Source organism: Micromys minutus (genome assembly GCF_963924665.1).
Source record: "Micromys minutus genome assembly, chromosome: 11".
Classification (NCBI taxonomy): domain Eukaryota; kingdom Metazoa; phylum Chordata; class Mammalia; order Rodentia; family Muridae; genus Micromys; species Micromys minutus.
In genome coordinates, this window is record NC_137980.1 from 1,908,696 (window position 1) to 1,933,767 (window position 25,072).

Here is a 25,072-nt window from a genome sequence, read left to right on the forward strand (position 1 = left end):
GGAATGGAGTAAAGAAGCCTGTTAGAGTCAGCCGAGGAGGATTATTTGAATTGCAAAGAGAGATGTTCAGACATAGCTGGAGCTGCTAAACATAACTCTTGAAGTTTTTCCAGAACAGAAAGATTGGGGGAATGAGACCAGTGAAGGAGAAAATTAGAAAATTATAAGACAGAATGGGAGATGAAGCTTTAGAAGCTGGTAAGATAGCTGGAATATATGATATTATTAGGTCTTAAATCTATTTAAGAGGGTGAGAATTTAAAAGCACGTTTCCCCCTGGCTTTGGCTGTGTAATTTTAGGAGTGGAATGAAGACATTAAGCGTGGACAGTGAATAATTAACAATAACTGCAAGCTGTAAGTGGAAAGGTTTAGAAAGAGAGATCAGAAACTGGTAGACGAGGAAAGATCACCATGATAAGCTAGATAAATTGGAGTGAAATCACTTGAGTAGAAATGAGTCAGAATGGCACAGAACCTGGCAGTGTGCTCCCCTTTGCAATCAGCTACAGCAGGGGCTACCACAGCCTGCTGTTCTAAAGGCATCCCTGTTCAGTGAGTTAGAAATAAGAAGGTAAAGACTGCAGGTTTAATTTTTAAGGGACCATGGATCACAGGCTTTATGAACACGTGTTTGGCTCGTTAGCACAGCATCCTACTTCCTGGCACGGTGTATCGAACAGAGGGAGTTTCCTTCCATGAGCAACTGAAGTGCCAGCTGTTGCCTTAAATATTGTACCTGTTCACGACAGAGATAGCTCCAGAGCCAAATCTTGAGCATAGGATAGACTGAACATTTTGTACATCAGCAAACATTGGTATAGAATGTACATACCTAGACACAGCATTTACATACACAAGAAGGGGGGTTGACCAACAACACGCTTCACAGAGGGCGATGGTAGCAAATTCATTTCCTTAAACCTTTAAAATATAACTGTGTGTAATTGAGTACTGCGGGACTTCACAGCACTTCTGAAACCTTAGAAACACAGAGGGAGGTAAACTGTAAACTAGATTGAGTTTATTCTTAAGTTCATGTTCACATTTAGGACAATTATGTCGTTTGCTAGTAGGCTAGTAACTTACAGGGTAAGAAGTGTTCTCAGAACATGATTTAATCAGTTGATTATCATGAAGACAAAATGACAGTTTCCCCGGCATGGGAGATATAAAAGTACAGCTAGAAAATGCTCAACTAAATCAAAACCAAATTCGAGAATGACAAAGAGAGAGCAGCGGATCTAAAGCTCATGTGTCTGGGATATGCCAGATCTCTGGATCCAACTACGTCTCCGAGGACCCATGAAAACCTTTAAGGCGTGGATAAGGACTATTTCAGATTTAACCCTTTATTTTTAGGTAAAGCCCGTTTCTGTTTTAACATTGATTCTCAATTTGCTTTAGTGTTTGGAGTAACTGATTCAATACCATAAGCCTTCAGGTGTGAAATAAGGTGTGCTTCCTTAGTTATCTATGATTGATTATTTTAAACTATGTTCATGGACATACCACCAGCTTCCCATAGCCTGGGACTGAGTGTCAAACTTCTGTGGCCAACACGAGTGAAAACCAGTGTTTGATGCTGTGGCAGACCTCATGAACCAGAAACTGGGATACTAACTCTCGTGAACAGGACCTCCAAGGATCAATATTACCCAGGAAACTATGAGCATTTGTCACTTCCATTCCACATCCATACTTTGACTAACATTAAATGTGCAAGGCTATCAATTGTGCATATATGATTAATGTGATGTTCAAATTGGACATACTCCCCGGCTTACCCATTGGAGTTGTTAGCATTCTCAAAGCAGAGCCAGGGATGTTCATCTTGGCCTTTGATAAAATTATAAAAACATTAGTTTGACTTATGGGAAAATCTTAAATAATAACCATCTAAACCTTCTATTGGTGTAATATCTCCATCCAGAAGCAGTGTACCCTTCAGTTGATACTCTTACTGAGGCTGCTTGGGTTCCTTCCGTTATAGACTTTTTCTATGGTTTTTATGTGACACATCTTTGGATGAGAGTCCTATCCAGATATCACATTTTAAAAGGGAGGAGGGAGGTGTTATCCAGTGACCTAAGCTTTAGAAAGACAGCCCTCCCTCCCTCCTTTCCTCTTTTTGGTTGCAAGAGCTGAAGGAGGCAACTAATGGGCCAGCTCACAAACATAACCCTTTCTAGCTACACCATTTCATCAAACTTCTAAACCACGAATTTTTATCCCTTAGCAAACCTGGTTAAAGTTATTTCAAAAAGAAAATCGAAGTGTTTTAGAAGTCACTTTACATCTGTCTGTAATGTTTTGTGTTTAAGTCAGGTTTTGCTGGTAGAGATGAAATAGTTTTGGGGTTTTTTGTTTTTGTTTTTGTTTTTTTAGTTTATCATTGGTTTTAAAAATAGACCTAAATATATGTATGAGACTCAAAAAAAAAAAAAAACACCTTCCAATATTTCTTTTCTGAGGTTCCTCTCACATGAGGGAATATTATCATCATGTCAAAAGTTGTCCGATAAAACAAAAAGAGTTGTCTGGGTTAATTCTTAAAAGCTTATAGGCATTTTGCAAGGTTCACATTCTTGCCTTCTGTATTCTTAAGTACTGAGAAAAGCCTTCAAAGATGAAGATGAGGTGGAGGTGGGCTATTACTGTAAAGACCTAAGTGTTAATGTATGTTTAGTTAGGAAGAAAAGTGAATTAAAGTTAGAGAGAAAGGATTTTCTAGAAAGGACCTGAGATAATTAATTGTTTTGTTGGAGACAGCCATTCCATATAGGCAGAATAATTTCTCCCACTTCTTTCTGAAGAGATAGTCAAATAGAGAATCTCATCTCTTAATTAGAAAGAAAAATACTCATCAAAAACATCCCATCATGGGAGAGCTAATGATCCACAGCTGTTAGTCTGAAAGGGCAAGCATTCTTCCTGAACAGTAGGAAGTGTTAATCATTTTGGATGAGATTTCTTTTTAAAATATACTGTAGTTTGCAAAAGAATAGGATATTCAATATTCCAACTTAAATGAATTTTTTGAAGTGGGCTCCCCCAGGGGTACTGTCATGTGTGGCGCTGAATGATCTTGGAACACGAGCTTCAATGCAGGCATCAATTGATAACATGGTGTGATGGCTCGGTCCGGCTCAAAGAAATAAAAATCAGACACATCAGATCTTCTGTAGAAACGGTGTTGCTATAAAATCCTAATATTCCGAATCATTCACTTGACTTGATATAATTTGCCTTGTTTAATATAAGGAGGTGCTTTGCCCTGCCTTCAGCTGGGGTTTCAGTAAAGCAGAGTTTTCATTTGTTTAATCTTCATGTAGAAAAGGGAGCATTTTCTTTCCTTTTTTTTGTCGCTAAAATGTAATTGACTCATTCAATTTCCAGTATTTGCCATTGCTGCCACCTTGCTAACCTTCTCTAAATATTTTGGACAGACAAAAATCCCTTTAATAGAAACATCATGATTATTTAGATCTGTAGGAGTGTGGGAAGGAAGGGGAGGATGGACCGTGCTCATGTGCTCCCTTCCTCATTTCCACCAGTAGTTTTTGACCCGTTTGCCTTACCAAACCTTTTCCACAGCACGTAAGAACTGTCTCTCTCTTTCTTCATGCTGATGCAAAAAGGTGGTTTTCCCAGAACAAAGGAGAGAGGAGGAACAGCATACAGAGTCTACACTGCACGGTTGATGTCTTCAAAGCCTTCGTCCTTCTCTTCCCCAAAGTCTGTTGGGCTTTGTGGTAAAGTTCTGGGTTGGCAGTCAGAATTCTTGGCTCTGCCATACAGTAGTAGGTGCCTCCTGTCAGACCTCAAAGGCCTGAGCTTCCGATTCCGCTTATGTAAATAATCTTTGCAACCTACAATTCATGGCATTGCTATAAAGTTCATTCCACATAACATCATACAGAGTACCTGTCAGGACAAATTACTTTTCTTTCAGTAAATTAAAAAATAAAGCTATTCTGAATATTTATGAGTAATATTTAGAATCCTTCTAAATTCTGACCCAAGTAGATACTGGGGATGAGTGATGCTGATATTGTAGACTGGAAACCATGGTTTAGATAAATGATGTTTAAATTTACAAATGAAAATGCAATATAGACATAGGTTAATATTCATACAATTGTTAGCTCAAACCAAGGTCTTTAATAAGAGAGGCATGAAGTTATTAAAAACTGTTAGAAATTTAGACTAGTAAGATGGCTCATTAGCTAAAGGAGCTTACTGCCAAGCCTCGTTTCCCAAGGTTTATCACTAGAATCCTCAGAATGGAAGAGAACAAATTCCCCCAAGTTGTACTCTAACCTCTACATGTTCATGTTCACACATCACACATACATACTCACTTACACACACGGGTGCACATGTACATATGCACACATACACTCACACATACATACATGCATGTATACATAAATATATACGCACATATAAACACACTTAGAGAAACATTCACACATGCACTCATAAATACATGCATACATACACACTCATACACACATTCATGGACACACATGCACATGGACATATATGCATACATAAGTGTATGCACACATATCACATATACACACATACTACATGCACACACATACATATTCACAGTCACACACAATGCACATACACATATTAACATATACATACATACACATGAACATTCATACATATACAAAATAAAGTAAAAATATTTAAAACCTATTTATTTTCATCTAAGTGAAATGTGAAAATAGGAAGTGTGTGCTATGTGATTTACTAGTAAAAACTTGTGTATCAGCTCTATATTTTTCTTAGAATACTAGTAAAAATTTGTAATATCTGTTTAATAAAAGAAACGCCTTCCCACACAATACAAACACCCTCTAAGAAACACCTCCTATTTGAAACAATTTCCTCTCTGAAATTTAGCTCTTAATGTGGTGATTCATACCTCTCCTCATTGGTGAGGGTGGTTTTCGTTGTTGTTGTTTTGGTTTTGTTTGTTTGTTTGTTTAGGTGTGTGGAATAATTTAAATGTAAAAGCATTGAGCAGATTAAGCTAGTAATACTTACATTTATACACTGTACTAATTAGTTTTCCTGATGCTATGTCAAAATACCAGACCAGAAGCAATGGTGTGGAGAAAACATTTGTCTTAGCTCACAGTTTAGAGAGATGGCTTTCTTATTTACTGGTAAATGCCTGGCAGCAGGCTGTCCATGAGGTATAAAGATCTACCTGCATGTGGGGTACACTCTACAGAGCCTGGGAGCCTGGCCTGAATCAAAAGGAGAAAGTGAACCTCATGTAAAGGTTTCTGAAATTCCCTCATAGACACACTCAGAGGATTGTCTTCAAGGTGGTTCTGAATTGTGCCAAGTTGACAATCAAGGTTATTACACATACTGTCTTAGGGTTTTACTGCTATGAACAGACACCATGACCAGGGCAACTCTTATAAGGATGGCATTTAATTGGGCTGGCTTACAGGTTCAGTGGTTCTGTCAAGGCAGGAACATGGCAACATCTAAGCAGGCATGGTGCAGAGGAGCTCTTAGATGCCTCTGGGTCTGATATGAATATCTGTGCGGTTTCTGTTTCCTCTCATATCTGTCCTCACTCCTCGGACATATGGTAGCCATAATGAAAGTACAAGGACGGGTGGGAAAGAACTTCTAGCATACTTACTACATACAGGGATTCTCGGTTTGCCAGTTTTGAGACAGGTTCTCATGTAGTCCAGGCTAGCCTCAAACTTGTTATGTAGCTAGAGGATAACACCCAACTCCTGATCCTCCTGCCTTTGGTTTCCAAGTGCTACAATTATAGGCATGCTGCCTAGATTTAGTACCCTTTTCTGCCTATGGAGGTTATAGGTGCTGTTATGATTTCGACTAATATCTCATTAAGATATTCTACTATGGAATTTTAATTATAAACCACAACCTTTTTTTTAAACCTATAGTTTAAAAGAAGAAAATCAAATACTTGAAACATCTTCAGTTTCTAATGAGCAGGGATAGTTAATGTTGTTGGATTTGGTGTCCTGTGTATAAATGGAGGCACAGATTCTAAGGATGTGAAATACCAAAGGCCCATGTTAAAATGTAGGCTCTGGGAATAAGATCTGGGGATGAAAAGGAAATGCTGCAAACTGGGAGATGGGGAAAGAGACTGGAAAAGTATTGTGACGTAATGGAATGGAATAATGTTAAATACTACATACCTTTCATTTTGGTCTGAGGTAATATTGAAACGTAGGACCTCCTCATTCTATGTCCTATAAAAGAAAGGGCAGTTCTAGAGTGAGATCAGGGCATGCCCAATACCATATGAGTTATATTTACAATTTGCGTGTGTTGGTTAAGTGGTTTTTATCCATTAATTTTTTCTTCCGTCTCATTATTGTATTGCTTTTACCCACTCTGAAACCTGTGGAAAAACTGTAGTAAGGACCAAGGACAGAGTCAGTGTCAGCTTGTCTTTGGGTTTTCCCAGGAGCCTTCTTTCTCCTAAGACCTTACTGGCACTGGAGGTGGTACCAGTGGCCCAGAGAAGATGGAGGAAACTGTAATGCAGAGAGAATGAGTTAAAAGTATTCTTCCACTCTGGGTCCTTTTTACTAGATGACCTTCACTGTCCTGTAAGAACTAGAATAACCAGTCATATTCTACTAGGTGATTGCTTTTTTTAAGTCATTCTTAGCTTCCTGAGGCCAAAAAGTATTTTATCCTACTTTTGAACACTTAGAAAAGTTTTAAGACTGTTTTTTGTTAAGGTATGTTCAATAGGGTTTTTGTTTTGTTTTGTTTTTGAAATTTTTATTTGAATGCTGAAAAAGAAAATGTTAATGATTTTTCATTTGGGGTTCATATGAAGTTCTATCATTTTCTTCTTTTAAAGATGCTTTCTTTAAAACACACGAGCTGCCTTCTCATTTTCACAAGTAGCTTTCCAATGCACAGACTGTAAGAAAGAAGACAAATCTTCTATTGTAAGCATCTCTAAAGTGAATATAATTTCTTTCTTGGTTTTTATTTTCTCTGCCTTCCCCTGACCCTTGCTCTGGTGACCATATACATGGAATACATCAGACCATATAAGTGTATAAGAAGTGTTATGCTGGTTTTGAGTGCTGTATTTTAAGAAAAATGAGTTTGTCTGCATATGAGAAGAGAAAGATGTTTATAGATAAAAATTATGTACAAAGAACATCATATTACAAACACTTGACACAACTGGTGATGTTGGAAGACTACAACAGTGTTGAAAGAAACTTCAAGCAACACAGTCACTGTGATATCAATGATCAGACGTTACAAAACAGAATATGTCTCCTCGTCAGCTTGACACTATCCTCGTAGAGAATATTTAGCAACAAAATGATCTGAATCCCAGACATAAGGGCTGTCTTAATTAGGGTTTTACTGCTGTGAACAGGCATCATGACCAAAGCAAATCTTATAAATGACAACATTTAATTGGGGTTGCTTCACAGGTTCAGAGGTTCAGTCCATTATCATCAAGGTGGGAGCATGGCAGCATCCAGGCAGGCATGGTGCAGGAGGAGCTGAGAGTTCTACATCTTCATCTGAAGGCTGCTAGCAGAATACTGACTTCCAGTCCGCTTAGATGAGGGTCTTATAGCCACACCCACAGTGACAGGCTCAGTCTAACATGGCCACACCATCTAATAATGCCACTCCCTGGGCATTATACAAACTATCACAGGGGTAGAAGCAGCTGAAGGGAGTGATTGTCCTCTGAAAAAGTGTGAGGAGGTCTAAAGGGAAAGACCAAGGCCCCACAACAGTACACCTCACCAGCACAGCAGGATGGAAGGGGAGTCTTCTCTGGGAGAAATGATAAAGACATATTTGCCAAAGAGAGAAGTCTCTAGAAGCATCCCACTTTATAACTGTGGGTGTGTTTTCCCCATGATGGCTAGTTTCTAACAATGGCTCTACAGTACTTTTATGATTACAAATAATTAAATTGCTGAATAAGTTGGGGGTGGTCTTGGAACCATTTACTCTAACTGGGAGTAAATGTTTAGGCACTGAACACTTACTTTGCCCCACTTCATGTTTTAAGTTCCAGATACAAAACAGTGAGCAAAAGAAAATGTTTACCCTTAAGTGGCTTGCATTCCAGTAATTATCTGAATGTTAAAATAAATGTATCAAGAATTTACATTGACTCTAATCAAAAGTAATTTTTCCTTTACATGTAGTTGTTACCTATCAAATTTATCTCACTTTTATTTCCTGAAAAAAATTATCTTGAAAAAAGCACATTTAATAATCCTAGGCATTGGGCCTGGAGAGATGGCTCAGTGGTTAAGAACACTGACTGCTCTTCCAGAGGTCCTGAGTTCAATTCCCAGCAGCCACATGGTGGCTCACAACCATCTGTAATGAAATCTGAAGCACAGGACAATGGACTCACATAAATTAAATAAATTAATCTGTTTTTTTAAAGTTCTAAACCTTCATTGTATGATCTTTGTACACATTTATAAATTCAAAAAATTAAATGGAAAGATTTTCCTTTTTTTTTCCCTAGAACTCTTCCTACATTTCTGTTGGAAATAAAAACTATCTCCTGTTTTATGCATTGAAGTATAATATTTGGAATAGTCCTTATTCTGAAATTCAAATCTATGTTATGTAACAATCACCAAAATGCCATTCTCAAGTTTCTGAGCGTTTATTTATGCTTCTTGGTGTCCATTTGAGCTATGTCTATCAGAAATGTAATAAAATACACAATTCTCAAAATATTGTACAATTTTGATAGAGTGTCTTATAGAATTTTGGTCATATTCCCCCTCTCCCTTCCAGTCCCAGACCTTACTCACCAAACTTTGTGTACTAAAAAGGCCCAAAACCTTCAAGACCTATTGACACTTCCCAATGTGTGCTCTTCCACTGGAGTCTGGTTGACCCACCCAGTGCTGTACTCTTTGAGAAAGCTGTCTCTCCCTCTTTCAGCTCCTAACCATTGCCAGCAGCCCACAGTCAGGGGTGGGATTTCATGCCCAGCTCACCATTCCTAGATGAGATTTGGTCTTCCCTCTGCTTGCACAGGTACATGTTGCAACCACTGTGAGTTCGTGTGTGCAGAGGACCTTCCAGAAGCCACTGGTTCACTATACTCAGCCACTGAAGTAGTATCACAAGGTCATCTAGATCTTAGAACAGGGATGTTAGAGGTGATTGTGTTTATAGACCCTGCTTTTAGATGTGAAACCAGAGGCAAAGTCACCTCTTAAGGCCTAGAGCCTGAGTTGGCTCACAGGTGGGTGTTCCTGTCTGCTATTTCGGTAAGGCCTGAGCAGATATTGACTAGGAAGGCCTCAAGTAGCACTGTTCCTGACATGAGTCTCATATGACTTTCCTAATTCTTGGTCTATGAAATACAGGCTGTGTGTGTTGCCCTGACCATTGGACTGAAATGCCCACTTACACTACTGCTCACCTACATTTTGTAGGCAGATGATGTTCTGATTTTCCAGCCAAAAATTAGCTAATTTTCTGAGCATCGGTTGCATGGGCACAGTAAAGGTAAGCAAGTGTATCTGCCCACATTCCAAGCACTGCTAATTACACCATTCTCACAACTCTAAAGTGAGACTTCATTGTTCTGATTTTATGGAAGAAGACATTAAAAACATGATATTGGCATTACAGAAAGGTTACACAGCTTCTCAGCATTACAGTTTAGGTAGGAATCCTGCTCTCCATCTGACCTACTATAAGGTGACCTTAGTCTGATGGAGGAGCCACAGGCCCAAAAGATCTAGATAGTCTGTTGACAACCTAAGTCTGGTGAGGAGGTAGCTGAGTCACAGTTGTGTCTCAAATCCTGTTGCTTTACAATGTAGCTGTACATAGAATGGCTCCGTCTGTCACCCCCAAGTTCTTTCTCTGACATTTGTCTTACAGTTAAAAATAGTTTGTTTGGTTTTCTTTTCCTTCCCCCCCCCCCAAATAAGTCGTGTTAAAAACTAATATGAGCAGGAATGTTGAATTTCTCTTTGCCAAAACTGCTCTTCACTTTCCTTTGCAAACCTTTGACTTTCTGGGTAATACAGAATGATAAGCCAACTTCTTTTAACACTCGTTGGAAGCAGGGCCTTTTTCCTAATGTGAAATCTTTGGAGTCCTGAGGTGTCAGCATGGTCTTTTCATCTGCCTATTGTATGTGTTCAATTGTGTTATCCAAGTGAGATTTGTGAAAATAACCCTGATGCTAAAATGGTGATTCATTCTTTGTGACTAAGACAGACAGGCCAGGCTATTCTGACAACACGGTGAAGCTCATTTAGCTGCCTAAAAAAAGCATGAAAGAAAAGAAAAAAAAAGGAATGAAAAACTTTATTTTGTCTAATCTTGCAATAATTTCAGCAGAGGAAGAAAAATAAAATTGCTTTGGACAAAATAATAACATTGAGTTTGCTTCTGCAGAAATTAAGCAAAGCAAACGTTTTGCTAGTGAGTTTCTGGGAGTTGGATGTGCCGTTAGCAAAATGCTTAATAAGTCCGTAGGGCTTTGTTTTCCTGTTCCGAAGCATTCAGTCTGTATCAAGTGAATGTGGATGATAATCTACCCAAGGAAATTCAGAGCTGACTCTTGCCTCTTTTTTCTCTCTCCCTCCTCCAGCTCTTCCTCCTAGTTGTCTGGAACTTTGAGCTCTACCTGATACCGCTGCTGCTTTTGTTACTATTGGCGTGGAACTACTTCCTGATAATATCTGGGAAAGACAACAGGCAAGGGGACACAGTAAGTCTCTGCATTCTCCCTGTGTTGGTCCTCTTCCCAGGCTCTCTGATGAGATGACGTTGAGTGTAGTTTTACAAACCAGAAACCCACCTGTAAACAGTCAACTCTGGAGAAAGGTTTCGGACAATCAAACCTAACAACTCTTTGCTCTTAACACAGTGCGTGGTATCCTCCTGTTTCTGGAATGATCGGTTTAGTAGAAACAAGGATGGGGAGCATAGGAACTGAGCTGAGATGTAAAGTTACTAATGCTGTGACTCCAAACCTTTATTACTTCCATCCTCCTGCTCATCCTTTGTCTCAGGAAATCCTGAATTAAGAGATGATGTCACAGGCTTGTTAATCATCAGACCGAGTTAATGTTCTCTATTTAAGATAGTTCTCTGTGTAAACTTTGTTGGAAGGGAATGTTGATGGTTGATGGTTCTTAGTCTGACATGTATATTAAATACCTTAATTCAGTGGCTCTTCACTAACACCCACAGTATGTGTTTGCAAGTCAGGTATATTATGGTACTGACTCACCCACTTAACCCAGGCTCACTAAGTCACTGCCTCACCTGCATGGGACATGTCATGTGACACAAGGAGCAGTGGCCTGGCAAGAGCTTTGTGCTTTGCCTCTCGTCATGTTCACATATAAAGTGACGGAGCACCTTCTCAGCATCTTCTCGGAGCTCAATATGTGTTTGTGGAACCTGAAGTGCAGCTGTTGAGAGAATTTAAAAGAAGATGAAAATCTACTTTCTAGTTACATTCCTTTCTACTATTCAAGTTTTGGATCTATTTGATTTATAATCAGGATTTTTTAAGGTAATTTTGAGATAGAGTTTTACAATTGGGAATATTTTTCCAATGACTATGTTCATAACAAAGAACAGTTATTTGGTCATCAATTAAGAATGTGATAGTATCATGCAAGACTTCATTGTGATGATAAATAGCAAATGAAATCACCATCACCGACTTACCTGTGACAAAAAAAAGTTCCTTCAAAATAACTTCCTTTATCATTAGAATAAATGTAAATACTCATATACAGCCACCAAATACATGATAGAGTTGTTTGCTTTCCTAATATATTGCTGTCTCTCTCACTAGATTGATTACAATAAGTTTGAAGAAACAAATTCTTTGCTGACCAGTTTTGAGCATATACCTCACAGATTAGAAGTGTTCCAAGTCTCTGTTGCCTACTTATTGACTATGTGGATTCATGCCCTGTGCCTGTGTATCTGGAGGCCAGAGGAGTAAGCCAGCTTCTTGCTCTGTTGCTGTAGGTTTCTTGCCCCGCGATGTGGTCTGTCACCATTTCCACTACCCTTTCTAGAAGAAAGAGAGTTCTCTGCATTCACCCATCTCTATACCCCAATCCTGGGGTGCCAGGAACACATATCCATACCCTGATTTTGCAGGGGCTGGGGATTCACAATCAGATCCCCAGCACATATAGCAAATGTTCTTAGCCCCTGAGCCATCTCTCTGGGCCATAAAACATTTTTTGTACACTCTGATAGAGGTACTGATAGAGATCTTAATGGTTAAGCAATATCAATAGACAAGAAGTAATTTTTATTGTTAAGTATATACATTTAAATTGCACACTAAGAGACAGGCCCCAAATGCTATAGGCATTACTGTTTGGGGGACCAGTAGATATTTTTGTCAATTAATCCTAATTGTTTTTTTTTAAAAGAAAATAGTACTATCTCAGACAATTATTATTATTTTTGTTCTGTTTATCTCGGGAGATCATTGAAAGAGAATACGTTTCATCGGTTGTCTTGAGGCATATTTGCAAACAAGATTATTTGCAAATAAGAAAAGTAGTACTATAGTTTTAGTTTCTACATCCTATGGGAGGAATTACAGTTATCTTAAAGAGTTAGTCATTGATTTGATAATTCTTTGTGGAAAAAAAAAACTTAAATTGCAGACTCCATTATTTTTTTTGTAGAGCATACTTGCCCTGTGTGGGAAAAGTCTAATGCTAGATGGAAATTTTTAATATATAATTTTGGTACTTAAAATTATCTAAAACTTTTATAAGCCTATAGAACAGTTATGTAATAGATCATTTAAATTGCATAATGTGCTTTTAAACTGCCCTTTATCTTTTATAAAATACAACTCTAAAGGGATCTTTCCTGATCTTCCTTCCCAGCACATCCATTCTTATAGTTTCTCTCTTTTAGTCCTGGACAACATCCTATTCCCCAGACAGCCCACTGTCAGACATTCTGTAGCTTAACCCATTTGAGATGTCAGCTACACTCTGTAACACCCAGTAATTACCTTTTATTTGCCCAGAACACACATATCCACATGTTCTATTCTTCCGAGGCACTGAGGGAGCAGTCACATAGTTCCTTTCAGCTTCTCATTCACTGGCTCCATCGAGGCCTTACATAACTCTTAAATCCAATTTGTCTAATTATGTGTTTTCTGGCATACCCAGCTGTGCATTTTGACTGCTTTATCCTTTTGAAAAATGACTTTTTCTGGTTACAGATTGTGTGTGTGTGTGTGCATGTCTGTGTATGTGTGAAGGACAAGGGCTTGTAGGCCTTGCTGTGCTGTGACCCACTGTTCCATGTGGTTTGGGAAGAATGGCATTTCACCCTGAGTCCTTACTGCTATCTAAAAAAAAAAAAAAAAAAAAAAAAAAAAAAAAAAAAAAAAAAGACCTTAGACCTCTGGGGTGAATTAATTGCAATGTTGGCTGGCTTCAAACCCAGAAACTTTCTAGAGAGAATGAGGGAGGGAGGGACAGAGGAGGAGAGAGAGAAAGGAGGAAAGGAGGGAGGGAGGAAGGGAGGGAAGAAGAGAGGAAGGGAGGTAGGGAAAGATTGATGAAGAAGAAATCTTATGAAATTTAATTAGGATGAAGACTAAAAAAAAACCAAGTTCAATGATTTTTACATCTATGTCAGAAAGAAACAAAGGTAAATGATAATTTCATAACATATGAAGTACATAGATGGGGAATAGTTTTCTCTTCAACATGCTGGCTGGTAGTTGATATTGTTATCCAACAGGAAAGGGCAGCCTCACATGTTTATTATTTGTTAAGCCTTAGCCAAAACCAAGCCGCTACCTTCTTCCCAACTAGTGCTTAAACAAGAGAGGAGACCTGACCTGACCTAGTACATTTAATATTTATTTGATAAGCAAAGTCTGTTAAGGGCTGGATGAGCAGGCAGCCATTTGTGAGGGTGGATCTGTGGCCTTAGAGGGAGCCCATGAGAAGAGGTGTGCTAGAAATGGTGTCTTTCCTGTGCCGTTTCCCAGTCAGGGTTGTTAAAAATAAACAGCCTTGCATCTGAATCTACCCAGTCTGGGACCATGATATGAAAATCTCCAGTAGAATTGCTAAGCTTTTCTAGAGGAGCTGATTTAATACATGCTTCCTTCAGAAATGCCCCTGGCATGAAAGAATATAAAGATAGAACTGCCACCCTCTTTTTGGTTTAAGCTGTCACTCCAAACGCTGAGGAAAACTTCTCCCCCACTGCCTATTGGCCTGGTCCCACGTTTCCAAACTACAGGCAATGCAGACAAAAAATGTCATCAGTTGAAGAGCTGACACCAGACAATACTTTTTATTTGGAATTTTAAAAATACCGAGCCTTTATTGCACCCCCAAATGCCATGTGAATCCTTCATAGGTGCTGTCTTACTGAGTCATCTCTCTGGAGAATAAGCTGATTTGGTTGGGTCTTCCTGAATCCTTCATCTGTAACAATGAAGGGGAAATGCACAGCTGCATGAGCCCTCCTCAGGAAAAGGGACCAGGCCCCAGAGAGTAAAGGAAATGAGTATATCGTGGGATCAAATGTTTATGATGCTCTATGGGCACCATTATTTCTATTTTACCCACAGGGAAACAGTTAAATAACTCACCTAAAGGCACACATCATTTGTGTTCTGAACCATAATCATGCTTCCTTTTTAGGCTGAATTTTGGTCTATTTCACTCTTCCCTGGGCAGTTTCTCTCCTGAGTTCTAACAGGGATAGTAGGACTAACTCTTTCTCAAAGCACACACACTCAGAGAACATTCATCGGCTCCCACTGCACAGCTAATTGGAGAAGTGGAACTCACTGCTAATCAGAGAAGTGGAACAGATATTTATTAAGCAAATTTTATGCATCAGGTATTCCAGTAAGCCTTTTGGAGACATTGCCTCTCATTCTCTATGAAAATTATATTAGATGAATTGTTCTCAATGTGTTTGTCACTAATCTACAAGTAAGGAAATGGAAAGGCAAGACAAACCATGAACTCTACAGAGTCAGTGTGTTGTGAAACCAAAGCTGCCATCTTCTAAAGCCTGGGCTGCTTTCGCAGTGTGTACTTGGGCATATCTTCCTCCAGGGGACCTCTTTTAGGTATCCAGGACATAACACAAAACCCCTGATTTATCAGGATTTCTGTGACTTCTCAAGGGACAATGCCAGTCATCTGCTCTAGTCCGAATGCTATCATTAATGTCAAATGTGCTTGTGGCCCGAGGTGTGACTTTCTAGTCACTTGTATGAGCATGGGGAAGACTAAGTAAAGCTGTGCATCCTCCACAGTTGGGTAAAGTCTTGAGATTTATTGGCATATGGACAGTCTTCCAGCAGGATTTTTTAATTACACTTTAAAAGAACATTCATCTCCACTGTCATGATATTCCTCCCACATAGCAGTCTCAGTTGCTAATCAATGGTGGCATGAAAAGCCGAAGAGTGGGGCAGATCGGTGCAATCACTCTGACTCATTGTATGATTGCATAAATTGAGACAAAGTCTGCCTTGTTAAAACACTAGTAAATACTGAAATGTTCAGTTAATTCCTCCCAATGACAAGGCATCAGATTCTCCTTCTCCCTTCTAGAATAGTACTGGGTTTGTTTTCAGATCTGCTTAAAACCAGAATACTTACTCCTTGTAAGCATGTAAGCTTGTAAGGAAAGAACTGCTGTCATACTGTTTGAAAATTTGGAATGGTCACCACAGAAATGTTTGGTCTGTCCTGAATCCCTGTCAGCCAAACACATTTATTATGTTTTCTGCCAGTGCCCTTGTCTGGAAGAACAGCCCTTTGTGGACCACTTGGATATGTGGAATAGTGAATAAGGGAGGCCAAGAGCATCTAAGGGGGGTCGTCCAAAGCCAAGCTGAGAGAGGAGAGGGCCTTTGTGTATACCCTTATATTCTACTTCAATAGGGTTTCATCGTTCACCAAAACTAATATAGACCACAAGTCTTCTGTGTTTGCGTCTAAGTACCAAAAAAGACCACATATTCAGTGCTCTTAAAAGAAGCAGCTCTGAGTCATGCAGCCTCTAAACACATCTAAAAATGGATGATCACTCTTTTTTCTTCTTTTGTGCTTATTTCAACCACAATTTCTCAACTTTTTCAGAAAGTTAGCAGCTTGCAAAAATACGAGGAGAACCACGAAAAGATCAGACCTCTAGTTCCTAAAGCAATACAGAGCATAAGGAGGTTAAAAGTAATGGCTACTTAGATGCCCTGTAAAACTGCCCCCCCCCCACCTTTAGAGACATCTGCCGGCTGTGTAGAGCTGTACTGTAACTCCTGATGTTTATTACACTTTCTACTCATTCCCGCTACCCACCTTGGCTACCACCATCACCATATCATCATTCCCCTTTCTCAGAAAATGACTAGACCTTCTCTTGGGCATATTTGCCTCACATTCTAGCCCTGAGGCCCAAAAGATTTATCCCAGAGTCACAAGTGATACATTTAGTAAATAAAAATACCCATGACCTGGGCTGGAGAGATGGTTCAGTGGTTAAGAGCACTTACTATTCATGCCGGAGACCAGGACTCAGTCACAACTACTAGCAACTTCAATTCCATGGGAACCGACACCATTTTCTGCCCTCCTCATATTCTTGCATACATACGGTGCACATAAAGGCACATAGGCATACACCCATACACAGAAATAGATAAGCCTTAAAAAGTCACAAATCAATCAACTCAGAATTTCGGGCAACAATAAAGTGTCTAGTAAAATTCCAACTTGTCAAAATGCCCTATAATCATCTGGCAACTATAACCAGATTGCACCATGTATTTTTACTTGAAGACCAGGAGGAAGGATATCATCCAAGGTGAAAATCTAATTGTGACAATACCGTATTGGTGGCCCCCCTAATGTCATAAAGAATGGCTTGGAAGTCTCCTCATGAGATGGATTTGTCTAGACCATAGATTTGTCTAGGCCATAGCTTCAGGCTTTTCTTCTGTTTATTTCTATAGGACTGCTTGCTTGGGTTTTGTCTCTGTTGCTTGTACAGCTGCTAGGTCTCCAGGACACAGATAGAAAAGCAGGAAGAAGGGTTAAAGAGGTGGCCCAGAGGCTGTATAAAGTATTACCATGCAGCCATGAGTCCCAGGCTTTGGGTCCTCAGAATTGATGTAAAATCCAGTGTGGGCATGTGTGACTGCAGTGCTCTTACAGTGAGATGGGTCATGCAACTAGAGAAGGTCCAGAAGCTGGCAGGCCAGCAAGCTGGCTGTACCCAGTGAACATTGAAGAAACCCTCCCTCACACATGCTGGAGACCAAGCTCTAAGACCAGAGATGTTCCCTTGAACTTTGCACATGTGCCCTGGAATATGCGGTACCCCCTCCCCCACACCGTAGTAACCTTTAAAGAAACAAGGGAAGAGAGGGAAATGAATAATGCTTTCTTCTTTGGTAGGTGAGGAAGCAGAGGCAAAACAAAATGGTAACTTCAGCAGAGCTGGTATACTTTGGTGGGATGTTCTATGTGGAAGATGTTCAAAGCACATAAATGCACATAAATGTGGTACCATCCACTTGGAGTCCAGGGAGCCATGTAGACCCCTTGTACTGATGTGTAGCCTTCTTGGAACACTGTGACTCATTGCCACAAAAGTCCACTATGCACTATGGCTTGGAAGCCAGAGGGAGTGGCACATACCCCGACATCTTAGCACAACCCAGCTCCTTTGCTCTGAGGCTACCCCTTGACTGTCTCTGTTGCAAAGCAACAAGTAGGGTGGAGCCCCTGACAGCAGGTGGGGTTTGGGGAGTAAAAGAACTTGGAGAAATGATGGGTCAATGTCCTCTTAAGACCAAGACCATGAGTCCACCATGTCTGTAGTATCCAAATCCCCAAGTACTATAGATAATGGCTCATTCTTTTCTGTAATATATGCACATTCTGTAAACATGTGCAAATTTTTGTTCTTCATCCTACATATTTTAAGTCATGTCAACTCTACTCTTAGTTCATCCACATTTACATTCTGCAGGATAGCTAGAATCATTCTTTCTACTGCTAGGAAGCCTTCTAACAAACACATGAATTTTAATATCAGCGTAATTTTTGTTGTGAAAATAAGAAACTTTTTTTTAAATTAAACACTTTTTAAAACTGTATTAGCTTCGATTTTTTTTAACATCTCAATGTAAGAAGATACCTACATGTGGATATTTGGGCAGTACCTTCTGGGAAAGTCCTCAAAGAATCCCTGGCTCAAAATAGATTCATTTTGAAGGCTTTTTGTATTTGATGTAACTTGTCGGCTGCTAAATTACTAACATCTTGCATATATGCTTCTGTACACATTCTGTATATCTGCCCATTCTCTAGGATATCCATGCTGACCTTTCACTCTTCCCCTTACTACCAGAACATTCTCCACTGTAACTAAGTGTGACTGAGACAGTGCGTCTGAGCTACCATACCTGTCACAAATTCTTCTGATAGACTTGCTGTCCAGCCCTCTCCTTTCAGACTGAAACCAAGTTATTTAAAACTCAGTGGTAGTTTTCAATAGAGCCCACTTGCTACTCATCCGTCTGCTGACCCTGAACCCAACATACCCCACAGCTGCTGACCAAATAAAACATAATAGTCAACACCAGAGTCAAACAAGTTCAACTGTTGCCAGTGGCTTCTTTAACCCATGAATAATTGCTTAACAAACAGATCATTGCCCCACCTCTGTCTGAGTGTCCTGTGGCTCTGGGTTGCTCAATTTCTTCTTAGTGCCTCTGATGTCCCTGAAACCTTAGGTAGAAATTTCTTCTGTTTTATGAATTTTATCTAACCCTATCAATGTGTCCACCTGATGATACATCTGAGCCTTACATGCATCCTGGACATGTGTGTGTCTACGTGTCTTCCCCCAGGATAGTTCTTCTAATGAGTACCTTTGGCTTGTGACTTCTGGCTACTCTTGTAGACCTCAAGACCAAACCATAAAACAACACAATGAGAAAAAAGAAACATCTCACCATTTGTAATGGTTGGTCCACTGTGAGTCTCTCTCACCACTCTGTGATGTTTGATATAATACTGTCACACAGGAAGACCTTTCAGACAGCAACACAATAGTTGCTCAAAAAAAAAAGTTGATGATTTCCAGATTATATAAATTTACACAATTTTTTTTAAAAAATTTTTTTTCAGGCATTAACTATCAAAGATGATTATGTTGTGTCCCTCTCCCGAGATAGTTTGTGGCATACTGTGTGAGCAACCAGCTAAATCAAACACTTGAATATTTCAAGCGTGTGTGAGAAGAATATTCAATAATGCAGGATGAATGTGTGTGAGGACATGGGGCTAGCGGTCTGTGTCTCTGCGGTCCTCCCTGCTCCCGCTCCTGAGCTGTCCTCATTGTTCCCTGACTCCGTGTTTACCTTTAATACTTCTTCCACTTATAGCCTGCTCTTTTCCTCGATCCTCCAACTGCAGCTGAACTTAAAATTGGAAAGACAAAACTGCAGAATGCTGGTATATGAGTGTTATCTGTACGTGACATGTACGTTCATCCAGAAAAAGATGTTAAGGAAATACTTCTATTTTTAAAAGGCAATTTTCTAAAGCTCTCCTTGCTGGAAAGCACGGTTCTTGCGTTAAATCTGTCTGACTCGGCCGAGATTTAAGAGTTTAAAGTCAGTGGGAGTTGTCTAAAAGATATCAAGATATCGTTGGTGTGATGTTTTAGCCTTTCCCACCTACCTGGCTGTTCTGCCTGCTGTGCTTCCGATGACAATAAGGATATAATAAGGCAGATGCGCTTACTTTTTTAAGAGAACAAATTCTTCCCTGAAACCCAGCTCTGGCTTTGACAAAGTGTGTTGACCCAGAAGGACAGCTGAAAACATTGCCTCAGTAAAGGGCAGGAGCCCTAGACAGTGCCTGGAGTACCAGGTCTCCAGAGCCACTCAGACCCTCTCAGGGGCAGAAAGAAGCGGCACTTCAGTGGTTCTTTTGTGTCTCACTCCATGTTTTGTTTTGTTTTGTTTTGTTTTGTTCTCATGTAAGCTAATTTAAAAAAATACCTGCACTTCAAAAGGCCTGTTTTCCAACTTTTGTCTTCTTTAATTGAGGAATGGAATGCCAGAGAAAAGAACAAAGGACACTGACTGGTTTCTCAGGTCTCAGGATGGATCACCTTGTCCTATTAGCCTTTCTCATTGTTTCTGGATGATTTTTTCCCTCGTTCTTTTCCTGAACACCAGACTGTATTATGATAAAGGAGGTGAGATGGAGACCACTTGCTCACTCCTGTTCTGTGGTTACTTCCCACTCTATGACACTCGACTCCTTACTACAGCCTGTAGTAGGAGGGATGGTCTTTAGAGAGAAGGGGAAGAGTGTGGGAGAGGGGATGGGAGGGTGGGATTGAGGGGAGAAGAGGGAGTAAGATGGTGAACAGAATGTAAAGTGAATAAGTAAATTAATGCAAAAACTATGCCTATGGGTCCTGCTTCCCTAACTGGCCTGCCTTGTCTAGCCTCAGTGGGAGAGAATGTACCTAGTCCTGCAGTGACTTGAGGTGCCAGGGTGGGTTGGTTCCCCAGGAGGGACCAGGAAGGGATCTTGTGAGGGGGGAGGGGAGCTGTGATCAGGATGTAAACTAAATAAGTAAATTTTTTTTTCTAGAACCATTAGGAGTTATACCTTTATTCACATAAACTGCTTTAAGAGCATTGTCTATAAGCAACTGATGAAAACATCCAGTATAACCCAGGTAGTGACATAAATATATTGCCAAACAGGATGAACTGTGTGATCACAATTCTGTAACATATATTACAATGTACACAAAAAGTAAAGAGAAATGTAACCCAAGGTTAGTCATAACCCAAAGGATAGTAGAGTCGGTTGCAGAGTGGCACAGCTGTGGGCAACTTCCTTTCTATTTTCCACTCTTTTATGATGACTTATCATAAACTTCTAATTTGTGTTAACTTGCAGATCACATTAATGCATAAGACATTTAAGATAGTTTGTAAAGCCCATGTGTCTTATCCTAACTTCTTTACAAATCCTTAAGGACTCAGATTCCATCTTGGGATTTTTGTCCCCTCTTCCTACATACCCTTGATCAACAAGTCTTTTCCCATATAACTAGTAATCAGCTTTGTCTTTCTCCAAACCCATTCTGTTCTCTTTTTTTCTCATTAATTTATTTATTCACTTTACATCCCAATATTGCTTCCTACCCCCATTCCTCCTCTCCTTCTTCTCTGAGCGGGGGGAGGTCCCCACTGGGTATCACCCAACCCTTGCATATCAAGTCACTACAGATCTAAGTACAACCACCAGGGCAGGATGTAAAGTAAATGAATAAATAAATGGGGGAAAAAAAGTTGGGTGGTCTTTGTGGAAAAGTTCATTTATATCAACGGTTACTTTTTGGTGGTATGTTGTGTGTGAAGTTGAGTTTGGTGTATGCCATGTACATATGTGGGTGGTTATGTGCATATGTGTGAGAGGACCACAAACTAACATGGGTTGCTCTCTGCCTTTATTTTTTCAGACATGCTCTCTCATAGAACTTGAAGCTCATATATTCAATGTGACTAGCTAGCCAATGAGCTTCAGGGATCCTCTTGTCTCTCTTCTCTATCCCTGTCCATAGGCACTGGGGACACGGCTGTGTCCCACATCACTCAGCTTTCACATGCTAAACTGGGGAGTCTAAACTGGGGTCCTCAGGCTGTGCAGTGGGTGTCTTAGCAACTGAGCCATGTGCTGTTAGATGCCCATTGCCTCTGATTCAGAAAGGTGCCAAGAACTTGAACACTTTCATTACAAAAGCAAAGGTGAACAACCAATGGTATGTCTATTAGCTTGTAGAAGATGCTTATGAATGAGCAATATTACTAGGACTCTAATCGCCTCAAATCCTTGCATTTGTTAAGTTTTGTGTGAGGCACATTTGTCAAGAACATACAACTTATAAGATTTTCTACCCTCTCATATATGGATTGTGAATAGTATTGATAGGAGCCAAAAAAAGGGACACTTTCAGTCAGTTGTTACTTAATATATGATAAGTATAATATAATATAATATACTTAATCATTATAAGAAAAGGAGAATAACACTTACATATCATCACTTCAAAAAGAGTTGAGTCTTCTGCTACTGTTGCTTTTATGAGAAGACAGTTTATTATACACTATTTCCAAATAATGTGTTATTTATATTATCAATGGCTAAACAAACAAAAAAATTTAAGAATTAAATTCCACACTCTCTACTTCTCAGCTACACAAATTTATTCAAAATTGTTCTACACTTTTTCTCTCCCAGGGCAATGAGAACAATAGCTACATTGTTGCTCTTCTAGAGATTGCTGCCAACACAATGTGTCAAGCACATAGTAAGGACTGAGAAAAAGTCCACTGTCACTTTGCCTTGTATATAACAGAATAAATCATTGTGATTATCAAGGGTGGTTTACACACTATAGGAGCCACAACCTTCTTGAAATGTTACCTTCTAAGTTCTATGGAAAAGGGTGGTTTTCACTGGAAATGGAAGTACATAACTGCACTCCCAGAACTATCCTAAGTTTAAGGCTATCTTTGGGTAGTTTGTAAATTTCATGTCAGCCAAGATATATGATAAGACTTTCTTAAAAAATACCTTTTCCACAGAGTTATTACACAAATTTTAGTTTCGAATGTGTAGGCAATGTAAAACCTCCTGTGTGCCAATCAACCTTTTGTGTGTGTGTGTGTGTGTGTGTGTGTGTGTGTGTGTGTGTGTGTGTGTGTGTTTGTGTTCGGGGTGCTTCAAAGATAAAAAAGTATATATCAATAAAAAGCATCAAATGATAAAAATTAGAAAATATGATGAAATTTGGCCAAAGAAAACTCCAGCAGATTAAAGGTTCTTAGAAATAGATTTCCATAGAGGACTATAAATGTATGGCCATGTTTCTGGTTATGTCAGAAAGAACTGTCTTCTGATGATTGTATGTCCATCTGCACTGTGCACAGACAAAGGCAGACACACCACAAGCTAACATGGGACATCCCTGAAAGCACAGTAGATCCACTAACATCCTAACAACCTCACACAGGGCATCTCGAGTAAGAGACTAGAAAAGGTACTATACCATGCCTGGAGACAGAAACAATTTCAATAAATCAGAATGGGACATGAAAATGTCAACTTAATCAAGCATTTAAATTTTATTAATCAAGCCTAATTTTTATGAGTGCAAATAATCACTGAAGCTGGACAAATTTGTTCTCGATTGCATCAGAAACATAATTTTAATATTTAATGGACTGATGAATTTAAATGGAGAATTATCTTTATGAAACATGCTCTTCATAATTTGCCATTAAATGAGAAATAAAAAAATCCACATAAATCTTACAAAAAGGTTATTTAACTAAATGTTGGTACTATAAATATTACAAATGCACTGTGCACTAATTTAGCAATCACATAGTACATGACATAAGCAGAAATGATGGGAGCACCAGGCAGGCTCAGCAAGGCTACCGAGCAAGCTCTGACTTACTGAGGGAGCTCGTGAGTATTAACAGGTAGCATGCGATTCTTTATACTCCAGCTTTTACACTGTAGTTTGTCATTCACTACCCATATTCTTTCCAATCCAAAAGCCCCGCTAAAGCTTTCTCCCGTGAAGATAATTCTTTTTGCACAAAGAAACATTAAAAATATTTTATCATTACTCATAGAAAAATAAATAAGCTAAAGACTTAGGACTGTGATTTATACACTGATATGATTCATTTTTAAAGTTGAATATTCTGACATAACGTTCTCAAGTTTTTAGAACATTGTAGGTGAAAATCATTAAAAAGAAAAACTCAGACTCTGACTCCTTTCCTGAATGCACAACCCATCCCACCTGCTCCACCCATGACTCAATGTATTCCTTAAAACAGAACACTCCCCTAAGAGTTCAGTAGATCCAAAACGCTGGCAATATTAATCCCTAAGAGAAATGCTTTATTTGCAAATGTTTTTCTTATAAAGCACAAATGTTTCAAAGGTGAAGTATTTATCTGTGATACTGTGTGTGAAATTACGCATTTACTACAAATAGGAATGGCCTCGAGTAGTTTTAGTGTTCTGGAGCATATCTGAATGAGTTAGAGCAAGGGAGATTCCTGTGAACAGGTCAAGGCATTCCCTGTAGCAGGCATCGTGCAAACCTCTCTTCTTCATTGCAGAGATTTTAAAGAGCACAGAGGAGCTTGCATGAGGCAGTCCAAAGGCATAAAAATTAGTAAGGTTGTTTTCAAATCCAAAAATTTCAGATTATATCTTTCTTTTTGTTTTTCCTTTTTTCTTTCTTGACAAGTGTCTAAAATCGATTTATTCCATGGCAATGGGAAACAAACCCATACTGGGTTTATATATATATATATGTATATGTATATGTGTATGTGTATGTATATGTGTATGTATATGTGTATGTATATATAATATATATTATTGTTTATAACAATATATATTATTGTTATCCCCTTTTCTGTTTTCTCCTCCATAAACCCACTATCCCATGTCCCCTCCCCTGCTTCTGTGAGGGTGCACTCCACCTCCCCACCCTGACATTCCCCTACACTGGGACATCAAGCCTTGGCAGGACCAAGGGCTTCTCCTCCCGTTGATGCCCAACAAGGCCATCTTCTGCTACATATGCATCTGGAGCCATGGTTCCATCCATGTGTACTTTTTGGATAGTGGTTTAGTCCCTGGGAGCTCTAGCTGGTTGGTATTGTTGTTCTTATGAGGCTGCGAACCCTTTCAACTTGTTCAATTCTTTCTCTAACTCCTCCATTAAGGACCCCTTTCTCAGTTAAATGTTTGGCTGTGAGTATCTGCCTCTTTCTTATATTTGCCATGCTCTGGCAGAGCCTCTCAGGAGACAGTTATATTAGGCTCCTGTCAGCATGCACTTTTTTGCATCAGCAATATTGTCTGGGTTTGGGGGCTGTGTATGGAATGGATCCC

The 25,072-nt window shown here is 39.4% G+C and overlaps 1 protein-coding gene across 4 annotated transcripts in view; it reads left to right on the plus strand.

The window, feature by feature from the left end:
* The window catches only part of MCTP1 (multiple C2 and transmembrane domain containing 1), a gene marked incomplete at both ends in the record, with an annotated part of 533,307 nt that overhangs the window by 412,438 nt on the left and 95,797 nt on the right, over positions 1-25,072 (plus strand). For all 4 annotated transcript variants that reach the window (XM_080925321.1, XM_080925322.1, XM_080925323.1 and 1 more), the window contains one exon: positions 10,657-10,776. In XM_080925321.1, the coding sequence (XP_080781447.1) occupies positions 10,657-10,776 (120 nt within the window). The remainder of the gene's footprint in view (positions 1-10,656; positions 10,777-25,072) is intronic.